This window comes from Monomorium pharaonis, chromosome 7 (genome assembly GCF_013373865.1).
Source record: "Monomorium pharaonis isolate MP-MQ-018 chromosome 7, ASM1337386v2, whole genome shotgun sequence".
NCBI classification, from domain to species: domain Eukaryota; kingdom Metazoa; phylum Arthropoda; class Insecta; order Hymenoptera; family Formicidae; genus Monomorium; species Monomorium pharaonis.
The window spans coordinates 10,478,819-10,498,432 of NC_050473.1; the positions used below are offsets into that span (position 1 = coordinate 10,478,819).

General features: G+C 27.3%; 2 protein-coding genes and 2 long non-coding RNA genes across 4 annotated transcripts; all 4 read left to right on the forward strand.

Moving 5' to 3' along the window:
- Nucleotides 1–3,636: 3,636 nt before the first annotated feature.
- LOC105839174 (zinc finger protein 11-like) lies at nt 3,637–9,664 on the forward strand. Its single transcript, XM_036289611.1, has 2 exons — nt 3,637–3,784; nt 9,393–9,664. Exons 1-2 carry the CDS (start codon nt 3,637–3,639, stop codon nt 9,662–9,664), a joined length of 420 nt encoding a protein of 139 aa, XP_036145504.1.
- Nucleotides 9,665–10,068: 404 nt separating this feature from the next.
- On the forward strand, nt 10,069–14,239 carry LOC114255195. The gene is made up of 2 exons (XR_004964017.1): nt 10,069–11,080; nt 11,540–14,239. It is a non-coding gene; the product is annotated as an uncharacterized LOC114255195 (long non-coding RNA).
- A 2,783-nt stretch (nt 14,240–17,022) lies between these two features.
- Nucleotides 17,023–18,173, forward strand: LOC118646439. Its single transcript, XR_004964018.1, has 2 exons — nt 17,023–17,158; nt 17,929–18,173. It is a non-coding gene; the product is annotated as an uncharacterized LOC118646439 (long non-coding RNA).
- Nucleotides 18,174–18,831: 658 nt separating this feature from the next.
- On the forward strand, nt 18,832–19,335 carry LOC118646535 (zinc finger protein 728-like). The gene has a single exon (XM_036289612.1). It carries the CDS (start codon nt 18,832–18,834, stop codon nt 19,333–19,335), a length of 504 nt encoding a protein of 167 aa, XP_036145505.1.
- Nucleotides 19,336–19,614: the final 279 nt, after the last annotated feature.

Genomic DNA, 19,614 nt, shown 5'->3' on the forward strand with positions numbered 1-19,614 from the left:
CTTTCATAAAGAAAAAATTTATCCTCCGAATCTGAAGAGAAAAAAAGTTTTAAATATTTTGTTGAAGAACTATTTCATACAATTTTCATCGTGTGCCTGACTATTTCTCGTTTTTTTTTTGTAGTGAAATTTCATTGTGTTTTTTTTACTGATTCGTAATTTTTTATATGCTTTACAGGCGAAGAAAAAATAGCAGATGAAGAAACGATTCCAAAGCCGACGACAGTTTACATTTATTAATCTCAAAGAAGCTGTTTTTAAAAAATATTATAAATAATTAATTCTATTCTGCGTTTAATCATACAAGTCTAGCATAAAAAATAAAATTTCTAGGGAATTTCCTAGGGTTTTCTACACAAGGTCTATTTTAAAAATTGCAAGCAGATCACACCAACGAAGATATTTGAACAAAAAATTTCATAAATAAATTTTCTAAATAAAAGCATGATGGATAGTTTTAATCGTGATATTTTACTATTTACTTCCTCTGCCACTTGAAGATTAACAAAAATACCAGTGAGAGTAACATTCATACAGGAAAATATCTGGAAGATTATCTATCCTTTAAACATCGACTGCTTTCTTATTAATGCAACTTTTAGTCATACTGGAGAATTAACAGTACTAACGGAATATAGGGATCTTCGACTATATTTTTCACATATTAATTTACATGTACGTGTGTACATATGCTGTGATTCGCGGGCTTCAGATTCGAAGAGATTTATTCGTGCTTTTAAAGATTTCGCACGCTTTCTTTTTCGTTTCGCTTTATTATAAGACTAGATCTAATAATTGCTTCCGTTCTATAAATTTCAGGATTTACATCCAAGCCGTATTTTTGCAACGAGTGCAAGAAAATCTACAAGGCTAAAAGCAGTCTAACCCGCCACTTGAAGTTAGAATGCGGCAAAGAACCGCATTTTACTTGCACAATCTGTCAATATGCTTCTAAACAGCAATGCAACCTAAACCGTCACATTGTCAACGTCCATGGTGGCCTCCCTGAAATCCCTAACACCTGGCGCAAAAGTCGCGTTGCATCATCCGCGATTAAAAGCAGATTAAAACACGACATGACAGAACTTTGGCCACTTCTGAACATGAGCGAAAAAAAAGATTTTTCCTCAAGAAGATTTCAGACCTCGAAGATTTCAAACCCTGAAGATTTCAGACCTTGAAGATTTCACACCTTGAAGATTTGCCATCTAGTGATAGATAGTCTTTGCTGCTTGATGATACAGATCATTTTGCACGAGTTCAATATACAGAGAGGGTCCACAAGAAAACACAATTGTCTGGAAGATGTATCTTGCATTAAATGGCGAACTGATTAGAATCTAAGTAATTTTGTAGAATTTTAAGGAAATTTACGCATTTCGCTATTTTAAAAGTATAATTGATTTGAATTATTATTAGCCATATTTTATAGTAATTGTAAATGTGATGCAAATGTAAGCGATATTCTTTTTATGCTTTACTTCAATCAATTGTATATATAAATATTAAAAAATATTAATAAGAAATTAAATAATTAAAGAATAGGTAAAGAAAGGACGTAAAATTTCTGGTTGACTATTAATAGATTGTATCGTTATTGAAAACTACTTTAATTATGGGATAAGTAATTGATATCTTCTTTTGTGATTTGGTGCAACGGCTCAAGAGACTTATGATAAAGATTTATGACTGCGAGCTCAAGACATAACTCGATATAATTCGTCCAAATCGAAATAATGTCAAATATGTAAGAAAAATATTGGTGACATGTTGAAAAATAAATAAGAACATGTAAGTGCGATTGTACAGGAAGAATACGGTTTTAACCGACAACTTTTCGCGAAGAGCTTTTAAGTATAAGAGAATGATTAATTCTTTATCATCTAATCATCATCTTTCATAATTAAGAATAGCACGACTTTTTGCCGGACTATTATGCTATTACATTCATTACTATTTGACTATTACATCCATTAGTTTATAATCAGCATTTCCTTTCTTGCACACAATATAGTAAATCTATCGATAAACTTTACAATGCTTCACAATGCCAAGATATGCGATGTAGTGATATATATATATATTGTTTTTTGTGTAAAATATTTTTATTTTTTTGTTTTTTAAATTAATGCCAATTATTTAATTGAATAAAAATTAATATTAATTAAAAATATAGGGAAACTTGAGGCAGAATGGGATAGCGAGGTGTAAAATGGGACAATACTATTATTTTTATTGCACGGTGCCGTGAAATTTCGTAAACTGCTTCAACAGGTCGTAACAATACTGAGGCAATTTTGTTGATTGTAACGAATTTTCCGCACGCTTGCGGCACCATGCAACGAAAATAATAGTACTATCCCATTTTACCTTGCTATCCAATTTTACCCTGGGTTTTTTTATATATAATTTTTTGTATTTGTTTTGGCAAAAATTAATCTAACAATTTATTTTGTTTTATTATTTTTTATTAATTATAATGAAAATACTTGTTTTAGATACAAATATTTATAAAAACATTTTTAAAAACAGCTTTCTAAATAATTAATTATGATCAAAAATATAAGTCCGTTACTGTGTCATCAGACATTAGTTTATTCACAGATTGAATATATTATTTTTTAATAAGTATACTGTAATCTCTATGGTAAAGGGTTTTCGGAATTAAACTATCATGTAAAAAGATATTAGATGTAGCATATAAGAATACTGTAGAGAGAATCTGCGTGGATTATATCGCATGACATTAATAATTGAAATGGGAATTTATCATCACGAATGAGCTAACGATCTTGAGGTCGATGGCTGCAAGATCTTTTTTTTGCTAAATTAAATTTTGCGATCGAAAAAAATTCTGTGATAAGTTAACTAGTTCTTGTAATTTGAACGTTAAAAGGATCATTCATCGAGGCCTTAGTTACATATGTGACCCCGTTTACATTTTAGCGTAGTTTACCACAATTTTGTTATAATTGCTTATATGTGTATACGTGATAATAAAATTATAATAAAATTATTCGTGCGTATTATAAATTAATACGCACAGTTGAATAACCAATAGTTTCCATCCTATGTAGTGTTTTGTAAATGAGATGATTTGCGAATGAGAGCATTACCTGAAGATTCGACCATGAAGACTTGAAAAATCATACTCAAGAAAAACATAATCATCACTGAAAAGAAATCAAAATGTGTTTAAAATATATTTTTGTAATATTAGAATATGTAAAAAAATATCGATGATATAGGAGGATAATTAAGAATATGTACGATTATGGAAAGAATGTACAACCGTCACGACAAATCACGAAGAACTTTTAAGTATAGAAGAATAATTCATCCTCAGCTTTTATGAAGATCGCGAACGGCATAAATTAAATTATATTATATTTTACATTGCAAATATTTACCAATCTAAGTCATTTATTGAATTCCATTAAATAGAGTTTAAAACATTCTTTGTTTTGTCAAATGCGTGTGTCATTTTTTTATAAATTGTTTAAATCTGAATATTTTGATTGAATGAGAGACCAACTGAAGATCCGAACAACGTAAATAATCATCGCGAAGATCATTCCGAATGCTAAATGTATGTTGCACTCATTAATCACTGTTCGAATTTTGCTTTCAGGTAGAATGAAGCGATTGCCGCGGAATGCGCTTGCTTACATGCTTTCCAAACCGTATCCCTGTCTCAAGTGCAACAGATCTTACACCAACAAGAGCACCTTAAACCGTCATTTGCGAGAGGAATGCGGCAAGGAGCCAAAATTGTGTCCATTTTGTAACAAGCCAATCAAACAATCGTCCAATCTCCAACGACACATACGGACGGTTCACGGAACGTACATAGTGTGATTCTACAATCTCGATAACGATTCACTATGTAACTTATTTCATCGATCGATCGATCAATCGCGCAACTACATGATCGAAGTTATTTTAATCATTAAGCAAAATGAATGAATCCTTTTAAATTATTTATTTACCAAATTACTTAAATACGACATTTTTTTATTAAGTTTTATGTTTTAACAACAAATCGGTCGAATATTTAAAAAAAAATTTATACTTCTTTTCATGCTGTTGGATTGTTTAACTAGTCAAATGTTTAACTATTGTAAAATAATATTTTTGAAGCATATTTCGACATATAGAAAAATTAGAATTTATATGGAAATGTTTTGTTTATTTTTAAAAATTTATTATAAAAGAATTTTTATAATAAATTTTCAAAAATAATAAATTTATTATAACAGAGTTTTTAAAATAATTGAATAATAAGTAATTCTGAATTGTATATAAAAAAAAGTGTAATTTGCATCTTTTTATATAGAGATGTACCGAATATTAGAAATTCAAAATACTCGGTAGTTTTAGATGATTTTACCGAGAAATGTTAATTGTTATATAGAATTTAATCTTAGAAACAAATTAATATGTTTTTTATTTAATTCAGTTATAGAGTAATAATTGAATGACCATTTTATCGCGTACGTGTTTCTCAGAGATAGAAATACTTTATTTTTTTATGAGACTTTATTCATTTATGTAATTATAGGATTGAAGTTCTTTCTGGCCGTAATATCGAATTCATTCAAAGAGCGCTGATAAATAGAGCTTACGATAGTAATAATGATAATAACAATAATAATTTTCCGTGTCATTGTAAAATGATATGTAATGATATCCCATTCAATTTATCTGTATAGGTGTTAAGCTCTCGAAGCCTATTTCATCTTCAACTGCAGCTTTATAATCAATATAGTGCACAAGTGTGTGAATATTTAATTTTCTTATCATTACACTGTTTTTGTCTAGACACTGCGTAATAGTTCTTAATATTACTAATGAAGTGAAGGAGTGATTTTTAAATATAATGGACTATTCATGTTGCTTATACATATATAATACTGTTATTTTTGTACAAAATAAAAGAAATAAAGGTACGAGCATTGCTTCACAAATATAATGAGCAATTTGTTAACTCAATCCCTTAAAATGATTAATACCTTTTTCTATTATAAAACATTTTTTATCCATTATCGTTAATAAAATATTTATCGTACATCGTAAATTATTTAACATATTCTAATATCGACCAAACATTTATTCGCTAACTTTTTTAACGTATTGTGTGTTATATGAAGATATATTTTTATATTTTATACTTAAATTTAGATTTTTTACTTTTTATTTTTTTTTAATTCTTTTATTTATATTATTTATCTTTCATTTATTAATTCTTTTTTTTTATTTTACTGTATATTGAAATAAAGTTATTTTTAATTATCACATGTACTTATTATTAGTCATAGAGTAACATTAAAAAATAATTGAACGAGTTTAATCACTATGCATGCTTCAAATTATTAATAACTAATTTAAAAAATTTGAAAAAAGTACTATCACAGTTAAAAAAGATCTGTTATTTTTTCGATAATGTTTAATTCTTTCAACAATTTTTTATATTTTTGTACACAATAAGTATTATCTATGCATATTTATTATTTTTCTAAAATATGAGAATATAATAAGAATTAAAAAAAAACATAAATTTATAAAAAGAAAATTTATTTTATTTGCAATATAATGTAACAATGACAGACATCATACTTTAATATATTGTATTAATATCTTGTATTACGTCTATTAAATTGTTAAGCTATGTCTTTTTTTACTTATGATAAGTGAAATTCTTAACAAGGTACATTAAAGGCAATTTTTTTGTTGATATTAACATTTTAAATTATTTCATTTTTATTAAAAATAAAGATATAAAAATACTTTTTACTGGATTTATTATTATTAATTCTTAATCTAATATTATTTATTTGCTAATCAATTGGACCTGTTTTTGAGAAATTTGAAAGATAAGAGAATGTTGAAAGATAAGAAAAAGAAAAATTGTTTTAACGAAGCAAAATTATAGCATACATGCGGTTGTTTTCAATTAAATTTTATAGTTTCTTTGCAGAGTTTGCAATATCAACTAAAGATAATCCTTAAGAAGATATGCAATTAATGTGCTACCAACTATGGATTGCCAATTTATAATTTGATTAACGTAAGTTTTATTTAAATGAAGAACAATTTGAACTTAGCGAGAAAAGCTTTGCTATGTAAACTAAAAGCTATCTAAACAAAACGCATTAATTCTATTATAAATAATACAGTACTAGTAGTAACATTTATTTATTTTTTTTAATAAAGCACTTAATATTTTCTGATTAGTGTAGTGTTTTGAAAAAAATCGCTAAAAAATTATAATTATATTACTATTGCATTATTAAGAATTTTTCCTTTTTACTCCTGTTATTTTAGTTTATTGTTTAACTATTCGTCCCAGCATGTATTAACATATTGTGAATCGATCACTTCTGAAAAGACGCGAGAATCAATGAAATTAAAATTACACTTGTTTTAAAAAAGAAGTATCTCTATGCAATTTTATCTTTTAGACAAATTTGTAATTATCAAAATTTTTACGGTTTATGTGTGTTTAAACTATTGCAACATATAACTTGTTATTACACACAGTTACTATCGGCAGTATCGAATTATAAATTTCTTGTCAATATTTAAATTACATCTGAAACTTAAAATATTTATAAAAAAATATATAGTAAAGTTAAAATTTAGTGTCTTTCTGTTAATTCGCTTTCGACAATTACCTTCTATTCAAAATGATCGATTCGAATAAATTGACTTTATATATTGTGATGTGAGTCGAGTGCAAAAATTAAAAGAGGCCGTCGATGAAATTTATCTCACTATCGATCCTTTTACGGTTTGTTTCAGAATGTAAGAGGGAACATTGCCGTGTCAACTACGATCGGCCATTCACGTGTCACAAGTGCGGCAAGCGTTACACGTGGTCGGATTCTTTGACAAGGCATCTACGCGAAGGATGCGGCATGTTGCCAAAGCACATTTGCACGGTTTGCGGCAGAAAATTCCGGCGCAAGGATTATCTGTTACGTCACGAGAACAACATTCATAAATAGGAAAATTCATTTCTCTGCAAATAAAATCCATCATTGAAAATCATCAAACTTATATCTCGAAAATGATGCGATCTGAATGATATGAACGCTTAGTGTCCTACTGTTGATATTATTTGAGTATTCGAATATACGAATGCGAATTATTCATAAGAATCAGGTGTAAAAACACGATCAGTTTCTGCGATAAAAAGTAAAAAGAAATAGAGATTATTGCATATCATATTTTCAAGATTTACACGTATCATGTTATTCATGTTTCGAAAAAAATATTTCTAAATGATCTTTTGTCGGATAATTCTTATTTTAATATACAAAATAGTCATCAAAACAAAAAATCAAAATAGTATGTATAGTCAATTTATCAAAAATGATTATACATATTGTTTTTGAAGAAAATTATGAGTAATAATCTATTTAGGAAGAGTGATTTTAAATAACGTGCAAAAAACAAGTATTCTGATAAATTATTTGCATTAGTCATTTCGATTGAACATTGTGTGTAAGAAAATATAGCAATGCCTCCAGAATTTATCATAGTTCAACGAAGTTAGTAATATTCCTTTTTTAGTTCATAATGGCAATATCTTTTTTATAACATTTTTATCTTATTAAATATGCACTTTTTCTAACAACGTTTTGTCTTATAAAAAACTCATTCTTACTACCGATTTTATAAATTTTTTTATTAATATCTATAGACACGATATATATCTATATAGACTTTTAAATAAACGGTATATACATACATACATATATAACACAAATACACACACATTTTTTATTTAAGAAAATATATAAGACATACAATATATATATATATATATATATATATATATATGTATGTATGTATGTATGTATGTATGTATGTATGTATGTATATATATGTATATATAAGTAATAGAATTTTCATCAAAAGTATAATTTTATTGAAACTATATGCAAGAGAGCCATATAAAAAGATTTTCAATTTAAGAGCAATAATGCTTTGGAAAGAAATAATTTATATTAATATCTAATCATTTTTCTAAACAATCATAATATACTTAAATAGAAAATCGCGAGGCAATGAATATAAAATTATAGCTTTGTATCGGCGTATGTACAATAACGTATAGAATTAGATACGTAATTGTTTAGGATATTTGCCACGCTTTTTTGTACCTGTGTATTATTTGTAACTTATCATTTTTTATAAAATATTGCCGGAAGTATTATACATGTATTATGATAAGAAAATTTATTTATAGAGAAAGTCATATTCGCGTAAATATTTTGTGTACGTCACGAATTAATGTAAGGATGAAATACGAAATATGAAAAATATTTTACAAATTTTACAGGGAAAAATATTTAGCTTATAAGATTGACACGTCGATTGATCAAAGATGGGATTAACTCATAAATGTTATTTTTATTTTTCTATAATAATTTAGTAACGATTTAATAATGATGTCAATTTTTTATAATAGTAATGGCAACGCGTTTCTTGACAAAAGTGACTATTCTGTCTTTACTGTCATTACTGTTATGAAAGATTGTAATTGTCAAATCGTTATTATAAAACAATAATGGTAACAATAACGGTGTTACTTTTCATCCATATAAGATATAAATATAAAAATAAGGATATGTGAACGCAAAACGTAAATATTAAGTATACATACTGAAAAAGTGGACAAGCAATATTATAACATAGACTGTGATAAGTCTGTGGTACAAACTTTATACATTGTAACATAGACTTTAACAAGTCTATGATATAAGCAATATTATAAAATAGATTTTAACGATATGCAGTAGTAGATTTTATCTCTTGATAATCATTTTACAGCTATTAAAAAGACAACGCGGCAATGATTTATTATATAAGACAACACATAGAATCGTGTAAAATAATGAAACAATTTTCTAAATAGAATTTAAACTTCTTGAACATCATAATGTAAAAAATATAGCATTGGTACATTTTCTGAGTTGCGTTTTTTTTATATAACGTCACTCTCCCCGTAATTTAATAGAAACATGTCAGTTTATCAATTTTAGTTTGTTAATTAAATTTTTTTGTTATATATTTATAAAAATAAAATTATATATTTAATTTAATAAAAAAAATTTTTATCTAGGTATAGTTTAACAAAAGATAATTATGTACGGCAAGAAATTAAAATAATAATATTTCACTGTTTGTCTATATTTAAAAGAAAATAGAAAATGATCGACACATTATGCATCAATTTTCATTGCATATAAATTAACAATACAAGTGAAAACCGTTACAGACACGTTATCTAAGCGAATAATTAAACACACATTTAGCCCATGAATGGTTTAGCGGATGCATCAATAAGTGTTTAAATTAACGTATCACTTGTTGTTTTTTTCCAGATTCATCTCAATACAACATGTCAGACTATTATAAGAGACTGGGTAGACACTTTTGCTCGAAATGTGGGAAGGAGTACAAATGGATGCAATCGTTGGTCAGACACGAACGGGAAGAGTGTGGAAAAGATCCGCAATATAGTTGTTCTATATGCGGTTCAAAAATTAGACATAAGTGGATGCTGAAAAAACACATGATCAACGTCCATCATTTAGCCCTTCCGAACGGCAAGAACTTTTACAACAATCAACAACAATTAAGAAAATCTACATAATATCATAATCTTACATATGATGAAACAAATGTCTTTATCATAAATGCCTTTATTTTTTTATTTATATTTTTGCTTCTGAACGTTAATGTTTCATTTATTTACTTAATTTATATATATATATATTATTAGAGTAATATTATTTCTTCAATTTTTATTTACATTTTTGTTTTTGAATATTAATATCTTAATATTCTTTGTATCTTTAACATGCATTATTACTTGAGTAATTAATGTTATACAAAATGAAAGTTTCCGTAATATTAGAATAATATTTTGAACAAGAATATCCTTATTTATATTTGTGTGCATAATTTTTGTAATTTATATTATAATATTTTATATATACCACATAATACTATTTTTTTTTTTCAGAGAGTCAGATATTATTAAAGATAGTCTAAAAAATTAAAATTTAAATATGTAATCTTTTTATAACACGCGCATTTTTATAATATCTGATTGTTACTTAACATAAAATTGTATTCGCATTACTTTCTGTGATAATAATGTTTATATTTATAATGATTGAATAACGATTTGAATTATTAGCTTTATGATGATTATATCACATTCAATCGGAAAATAATTATTGTCACATTTTATTGTGAAAAGTTTAAGATTTTAATCATTGTTAGCTAAGCATTCTTTTAGAGATCCTTATATACTACTTTCTTGTGTACAACTTGCATAAAATGAATAATAATTTAGAAGAATTGAGAGACTGATTATTGAAATAAACACTGTATGTATATAAAATACGAGTATACTCAATTTTTTCTTCTGCATAAATATAAGATATTCTGTATAAAGATAATGCGATAGTAAAAAAACTTACAATATAAAATAAAAATATACACAAGATTATCAACTATACTAATTTTCTACGTTCCTACTAAAATTCCTGAAATTCCTTCCAACAAAGGACCAAAATTGCGAATTTGATGTATATATTAATTAACCAATTTTTTTATCTCTAGAATCTTCGAGAGAATTTAATTCATATAACTTATATTAATAAAAATCTAATCCAGACATTAAGCAAGACATTAAAGAACTGCTACGGCACGAGGAAGAATTAAGGAAAAATATTAATCTGATCTAACTGAGGGTATGTAACATGCTAAGAACACTTGCTAATATCGCGCTTTCTTTTCAGGTAACGACGACAGGTCTCACAGGCCTCAAGATTACCATAGGCGATATCGCGGCAAGTACACCTGCGACGCGTGCGGTAAGGAGTACACATGGAAACCATCCCTGACGAGGCATAAACGCGAGGATTGCGGTAAGGAGCCGCAGTACCCGTGTCCAGTGTGCAATGCGAAGCTCCGGCGCAACCGTCAGCTCAAGCTACACTTGATTTACGTTCACAACTGGTTCAACAAACCAATGCATGCATAAAGCGGATAATAAAAAGTAAGATAAAAATGACATTGTATTTTTTACTCCCGTCTAGTAGCAGCTTTGAGGCGATGCTCCCGTTGCAGATGTCCAAGTGAAAGTTTCTCATCCATTTAATTTTACATCTTGTTTAATTTTACTTTTACTCAAATCCGAAAATTTACTTTCAATGGACACTAAGTTGCAGAATGAATAAAAAGCATCCATTCTAATTTTAAACAAGTCTCAAATTAATTGGGTTCGATATTATAAAATATAAGGATTTTTTTGCCATGGCCTAAATTGCAACATAAACAAATTGTATGATATTTTGTTCTTTCCCTTTTCTGATTTTAAATTTACCTTTGGAAAAAACTAATTTGCTTATATTGCCAAAACTTATTAAAGATGACAAACTTAATAAAACAGTTTCTTTTTATTGAAAAAATAAAAAAGCACTCTAAAACGAATTTAAATGATATAATTTCTTTTCAGATAACACCAAGCGAAAGAAGTTTCATAATGATAGACGATACAGTAAATATACTTGCAACATATGTGATAGATAGTACAAGTGGAAATATTTTCTGACAAAGCACAAACGCGAAAAAATGCGGTAAGAAACTGCAGTTTGTATATGACAAGAGATTCAGACACATGAATCGTCTAAAAGTATATAGCACTTCGAAAATATTCTTTGTAAAAAGGAAAACAATTTCTTTTAATTCAATAATTAACTTTATGAATTTACTCATGTTTGGTGTGTTAATCCGAAGTTTCGGTTATAGCCATCAATACAAGCGATATTTTATAAAAGGGTTAATCCTTAAGCTAAAATACATTCTAATAGTGCAATAAACTAAGTGCAAAAAATACAATTAAACAGCAAAGAAACCGTATGCTGTATTTTTATTTTTGTTTACTTTATTTGAATATCAGATTATTAAATTATTATAAAATCTATCGTTTCTCTATGATTGTTATGTTTAAAATAATACATTTTAATATTAAAATAAAACAAATTTTGTGTTTTTTTTGGGTTTGTTTTATTTCATATTTTTGTTTTTGTATTACTATCTATGTATATCTATGTATATCTACGTATATCTATGTATATCAATTTTAATTATTATTCGAAAAAGTATTTCCAATTATTTTTATTAATTATATCCAAAAATTAATATTATTTGGATAAAATGATGGTGACGGGTTAAGAATTTTTTTTACTTTTGATTAATTATTAGAAAGATTTTTAATGAGATTTATTGACTCAGACTAAATATCTGTACTTTTAAACATTTATGCAAAAGCTCTGATTACTATGTTCTGATTACTATGCAGTTTATATTATGTATTCTAAATTATGTATTTTAAATTTACTTAAAATCTTATAAAAATTTATTCACTCTGCAGTCTAATTGCCTCAAAGAAATTATTAGATATGTTGCATTGATTATCCTGTTAACTTTTTTTAGGTAGGTCTGAAAGCTCTAGATTTAACATAATATCGCCAGTTTGCCATGATTGTGGGAAAAATTTTTTATGGAGACCACATCTAGAACAACATATAGAAAAAAGCGGATGTGGAATTGAACGAAAGAATAAAATGCATTTATTGCTAAAATTCAAGAAGACTATTAAGCTCATGCAATACATCGATAGAGTTCACACAAAATTGCTCAAGACTAACAAGTCATCATGATATTCAAACTGTAATTTTATTAACCTTTTAATGCTAAGATATCTTGAGTTTTTGAGATTAATATTATGATGCTCTATTTAATTTTATGTTAAAAGATGTAGATTGTTTTGAAAATAAAAAATAGAATGGTACCTACTTTAAGTTATTTAATAAAGACAGCATTTAAAAATAAAATTACTGCATGTGACGAAGCATTGAAGGGTTAATAATACCTATTGTTATCTTTATACACTTATTACAAAAAAATTATAGATCTGTTAATATATATTGTCATATATCATTATCATATTGTCATACAAATTGTCACAAATTTAGTTTTAATTAACATATTAGCATTATTCTACACAAAGACAAACTAATATTTAAAATATTATTAATTTTTTACTCTTTTTTTTAAATTTTATATAATAATAAAGATAAAAATTAAATAACAGCATAATCATCTAGCGGCAAGCATATTTTTCAATAATGCCATATTTATTAAGCATATTTTCCGACTTTGTATTCATAGCGATCTTTCATATTTTATTTATTTATATGAAATTGAAGGAGATATGTGAATGTTATTTCTGATTAATTTATACCCATGATGAACAATATCAATATAAGTCGATGTTTCGAAAATTTCAGCTATATGCATATATCAATATAACAGATTACATGATGTTGTAATTAATATTACCAAAATTTCAATTATATATGTGAATATTTATTTACTGCCGGTACAAAAAGAATTTTTATAATATAAGGATAAAAAATATGTACATACACGGATACATTAAATATAAAATCGAATTTGATATTTCGCGAATGACTAAAAAATGGATCAAAACTATTTTATCAATACATACTGATTTTGCTCAAATGAGATTCTTTAGCATGCACGCCATCAATATTGAAATCAACCATTAATTTGACATGAATAAAATTAAATTGTTGCGTATATGTTTCAGACTTACAAAGGTACTTGTCACCCTACCAATGCAATACGTGCGGCAAGTTATACAAATGGAGAGAATCTCTGAGTCTGCACAAACGAATGGAGTGCGGTGTCGAACCACGATTTGCCTGCAACATCTGCGGCAGAAAGTTCAAACACAAACACCATCTCATGAAACATCACAATTCAATTCACAAATATGTTCAATAATAAATAAAGTCAATTAATCTTTTTTTATATTTAAGAATAGGTAACTTACAATACATAATTAATTTTATTTATATAAAAATATACTTGTGATTATATATTTATGAAAAATATATTGATTAAAATTTATATTCGAGAACTATCACGTCCTCTATATATCTTAAAACGATCTAGTCAAGATTTTTTTAACATTGTGTTATATAAATCACACATTAATAATTGAAATTTTTTAGTTTTTATTTCTCTCAAAAATTTTTATGAAGATATTTATAATAACTTCTTAGTGATTGTTCTCGAAAAACACAAAGATAAACATAAAAGTTTCTAATAAAACAATGCAACCAAATCCATGCTCTTTTATTTTTTCTCTTTTTATTATTACAACAATGAATTGAAACACGAAAAATTGAGAGAAAGAAAGAGAGAGAGAGAGAGAGACAAAATTTTAAACTCTTATTTATCTTATGATAATTGTATAAATCTGTTTAAACAAAATAATTCTGCAATTTTTTACAGTAAGGATTTTTAAATAATGTCTTTGACTCATTGAGTATAAAACGCCATAATGTTAAACATTGTAGAGTTGTTTTACATCAAGCTTAAAATATTGCTTTCTTAATTTATACAATTGAAAATAAGATTCTTATTTATATTTGCTCTCCTCAAGTTTAGTTATTTTTTCTTTATAAATACGAATTATTTTTTAAGTAAATTAAAGAGTTAAAAGGAATAAATACTCTGAGCTCAAACGTGTCTATAGTACTCAAAGGGTTTATCGTTTGTATGTACAATTATTCTTATAAAGTTTATTTATTTGAGTGCAAACATATGACATTTAATTTGCTATTACTGAACAATATCATTTATATTTAAAAAGAAATTTTGTCTTGAAAAATATAAATTGTTTTCTGTTAACTGTGATAAAATTATTGCGTGGACCTAATTAATTTATCAAATAATTTGGTCTTTTTCAGAAAAACTCTTAAATCACAATTCTAATATTGTTGAATTATGTAAGATATTTTTTGTTATGTAATATATGAGAGAAATCGAATCGAGGATTTATTATGGAACGCACTCTAGAATGCATATACGCACTATTTATAATCTGTCTTTCAGGTAATCGAGATGATCCGTTGACCGTAGTGTTCCCGTGCAGGCTTTGTGGCAAGATCTACGCCCGAAAGTCTTCAATGTATACCCATCTACGATTGTGCGGCAAGGAGCCCAAATTTGTTTGTGTTCTTTGCGGGAGAAGATTCAAGTACAAACACAGACTGCAGTCACATCTTACATCAAATGTGCACGCTTTACGATCGTCATAACGATTGAATTACGACATCACTGTAATTATTACTTGAAGAGTGCCCTTTTTATATAATATTCTTTAGAAATGTTTGTATCGCACGGTGAAACATGTACAAATGGAACAAAACTTTTAACACTAATAAAGATTCCGTTTTATTTCGCTAGTAAATTTTTTTTATTAAATCCCATTACGTTAATATTATGAATTCTTAAAAAGAAGTTTCTAGACTAATTGTAAAACAAATAACAAATATTCCGTTTCTTTCAGAGAGTATAATTACATATTTCCTTTTCCTATTTCACATAGAAAATTAAAAAATTAATTTGCACATGAAGAAAGTAATTTTTAAGCGTTGCCTTTCTTTGTATTGCTTTAATATGAATTTTAAAATTTACAAAATGCGTTAGAGTGATTAAATATGTGATTTGCAGTAACGAGAACTTTAACGGAAAGTCGATTAAAAAGACGCCTGTAATGCACATGCAACTTTTTTGGCTTAATATGCTCTTTCATTTACAGATAATTCGAATCATAATAGACATTATTATGATTGTAATACATGGTTTTTTTAATATCATTCAAAGTAAACGCGACCTTTGGCGAAGGGGAGAAAAGGGTGATTTGGTAGCGCAAAAGACAGCTTTTGATTTTTGTCGTATTACATACTACGACGATTTTTCTTCTTTTTCAGTCTACTTGCGGAAGACGTGGGTCTGCTTCCAATGTGGTAAGAGTTACCTGTGGCGCGGCTCCCTAAAGAATCATATACGGGTGGAATGCGGCAAAGAGCCGGCCTTCAAGTGTCCCATCTGCGGCAGGAAGTTCAAGCACAAGCATCGCTGGCAGTCGCACGCAAAATGCATGCATAGCATTAAATTGTAACGCGAGGAACACTTTGCAAGGACCATACCATTTTTTTTAAAGATGTGATCGTTAACATGTACATATTTCAATTTAATTTGAAGATAAATTTTTGCGAGGAAACACTGTGCAATATTTTTTAGCGAAACATCAAGAATATGCAAAAATGTATTTGCAAACTTTGTTAAATTTGTATGACATCAAGTGATTAAGAAAGAAGATAGCTTTAAATTAATCGATTTTCTAATATTGAGATTAGGCAATATTGCAATGCCTATGCCAATAAATTTTGCAGTTAGATTAATAGGCTTTAATATTTAGGCTTATGTATAAATCAGTATTTGGATTTACAGACTTGTTTAAAAAAGTATTTTTTTGTATGTCGTTAATCTCCTAACGCACACTATCCTTAAACATAATTATTAAATAAAAAGTATTTTATAATGATTTTTGTTGTAAAATCCCCGATATTATTAAAAATAAATTTAAAACTATACAAACCTAAAACACGAGTATACGCGTGATAAAATAATTGTTTTTATTTTTATAGTTTTAATTGTTTTTTTTTTCTAGTTTGATCTTTGCATGCAACAGATTTCTTACTGTATGTTTAAATATTATTTCGACTTTGACTAAAATTCTGTTCAGTCAATGATTCTTGAATAATTTAAGATGAATGTAATATAATAATAATAAATAATTTAAAGTGAATTTTAATATAATTTAATCTACTTATCAAATAATTCCTGTAGTCGGTACAAAGTTTTTTATTATCTAAATTAAAGTTTGCATTTTTTACCCGATGTTGAGAACATCATCAATCAGCAATTTTATAAAACAAATACGATTTGCTGAATTCTTTACTCACATCAGTTTTATGTACAGGTCTCAGGGTACGCGATATATGGAGTATGTCATCCCATGAGTTTAAAAATAAAAATGACTCTTTGGACGCAAGAAACTTCAACGACTCCGTAATATTTCCGATGACTGCTTCGATGGAAAGTTCATATAAGCAGCGGACATTTACATGTGACTTATGTGGCAACGTATATGAATCATCACGTAGTTTACGTCGTCATCAATTGCAATGCGGTAACAAAAAACCAAAATTTAATTGCGTTTTATGTACAAAAAATTTCTATAGGAAAGACCTACATAAGCTGCACCTGTCTACGTGCATCTTTGCTCCCAAAAATTGATCAACTGGGAAAAAAATAAAGAGTCCTGATCGCTAAATGCAATATAAAGTATATAATGTATAAACCCATATTTTGTTAAATGTCTTTTCAAAAATAGTATACACTGAAAAAAAGCCTGGTAATAGCTATTAAATGTATTTTGTTGAGTGTATTAATACAATATTAAGTAAATATTACCAATCATAATAATAATAACCATGCGTTTGGTATTAATTAATAAATATTTTTAAAAGCAAAATTAGAGTTTAGTTGTTACAACTAAACGAAATGGTACTTAAAACAAAATTATTTGTTAATATTAAACAAATAATTTGGTAATTATTATCAAACTTTATGAAGAAGCTTTATCAAGTGATTTGATAACAATTACCGGAATATTTGGTAACTATTACTAAATATTTTGGAAATTGTTATCAATTCTGTTGATAAAGCTTCTTCATACAGTTTGATAATAATTACCAAATTATTTGTTTAATATTAACAAATAATTTTGTTTTAAGTACCATTTCGTTTAGTTGTAACAACTAAACTCTAATTTTGCTTTTAAAAATATTTATTAATTATTACCAAACGCATGGTTATTATTATTATGTTTAATAATATTTACTAAATAATTTTATAATTTTTATCAAGACTATGCTATATTATATCTGTTATGCGCAGCGTCGCACTATGTCGCGTCGCATTTGTTTTAGCAAGTTCGTGCCTGTTGCCTGACCGATTCTGGCGGTTGGCCATTTCATGTTCTCCTGCCTCCTTAGAACGGCTACTTCGCGTACTTGGTAGTGCCTTTAAAATAAAAATGAGTGGATTGGAAGATATATTATTGCAGTGGGGAGACTTTCTGATATTAATGATGTACTATCGCAATACTTATGTATTAATAAATTTTATAATGAAATTAATAATAACTTTTACTTAACTAGCGTTTAGGTTTATCTATAGATTTAGTTAGTATTTGGATTTACAAATTTTGTTTCAATAAAATTTTTTTTCGCACTTATATGTGATTTATATGTAATATTCTTTAACGTACATAATTTCTAAATTTACAAAATATATTATATAACTTTTTTTGTAAAATATTGACTTTCAGAAAATAAAATAATATGTGAAATTAATTCAGAATGATGAAATTGTGATTTATTTATAAATAAAGCTAAATTTGAAAGCCAATACTAGCCTTAAGGCGCATGTTGGTGGACATACGAGAAGGTGATAATCGATCTTTTTAAATTTTATGTACTCCCAATTATTTTTCTTCCCCAATTTTTTTATGCATGTAAACTGTTTACTATTATAAATAACGCTTTGATTTTGATTGAGGTTCCCTTCTGATGATTCTCAGTGGACAAATTTACTAAAATGTGAATAACAATATAACTCATTTATCATATAATGACTATGACTATGAGTATGTAACTTTTTAAAATTTGAAACTTTTTTTCGTAATTGAAAATATCGTGTAATCAGAAATTTCGCGAAATAAATGCAACTTATTGATTTTTTTGCACTCACATCATTTACTTTTTACCTACAGGTCTCAAGATATGTGAAGTATGGAGCATGTCCACTCATGGGTTCAAAAATAGAGACGACCATTTATACGTGAAAAGTTTCAAGGACACCGTGCCTCCGTCGACCACTCCGAATCGTTCAACAGATGATAAAAGAAAACAGCAGATTTTTACGTGCAACTTATGTAACAAACAATACACGTTTCTACCTAGTTTACATCGTCATCAGTTGCAATGCAATGATAAGAAATCAAAATCCAAACACGATATCTACGCAAAAGAGTTCCACATGCCGAAGAAACTTCAGAAATCTCTTCTTAAGGTCTGTCCGACGGACAGTATATATCAAGATTTTAAATGCGACTTATGTGGCAACAAATATGCATGGCTATATAGTTTACGTCGTCATCAATTACAATGCGGTAACAAGGAACCAAAATACAAATGCAAATTCTGCCCCAAGAAGTTCTACAGACAGGATAGATTTCAGCAACACCTAATTATATATCACAAAACTTCCAAAAAGAATATGAGAAAACTAAAAGACCAATAAAAACTTAGCTTGATCGTTAGAAACGCTTTACATGCGATGTAAAATTAATATGTAGACTAATATTCTTTTAAAGCTATCTGTTTTTAAAGATGGTATGAATACTTATATTTTCTTAAAATGATAACATATAAATCTGATGCGACGTTATCATTTATCATTTGCGTAGGTATATATATATTATATATTGTAGTAGTAGAGATTCTCGACAGTGTGTATGCTGCCTGAGATAATATGTATACTGTATGAGGTAATGTGTATACCGCGTGAGATAGACGCTCT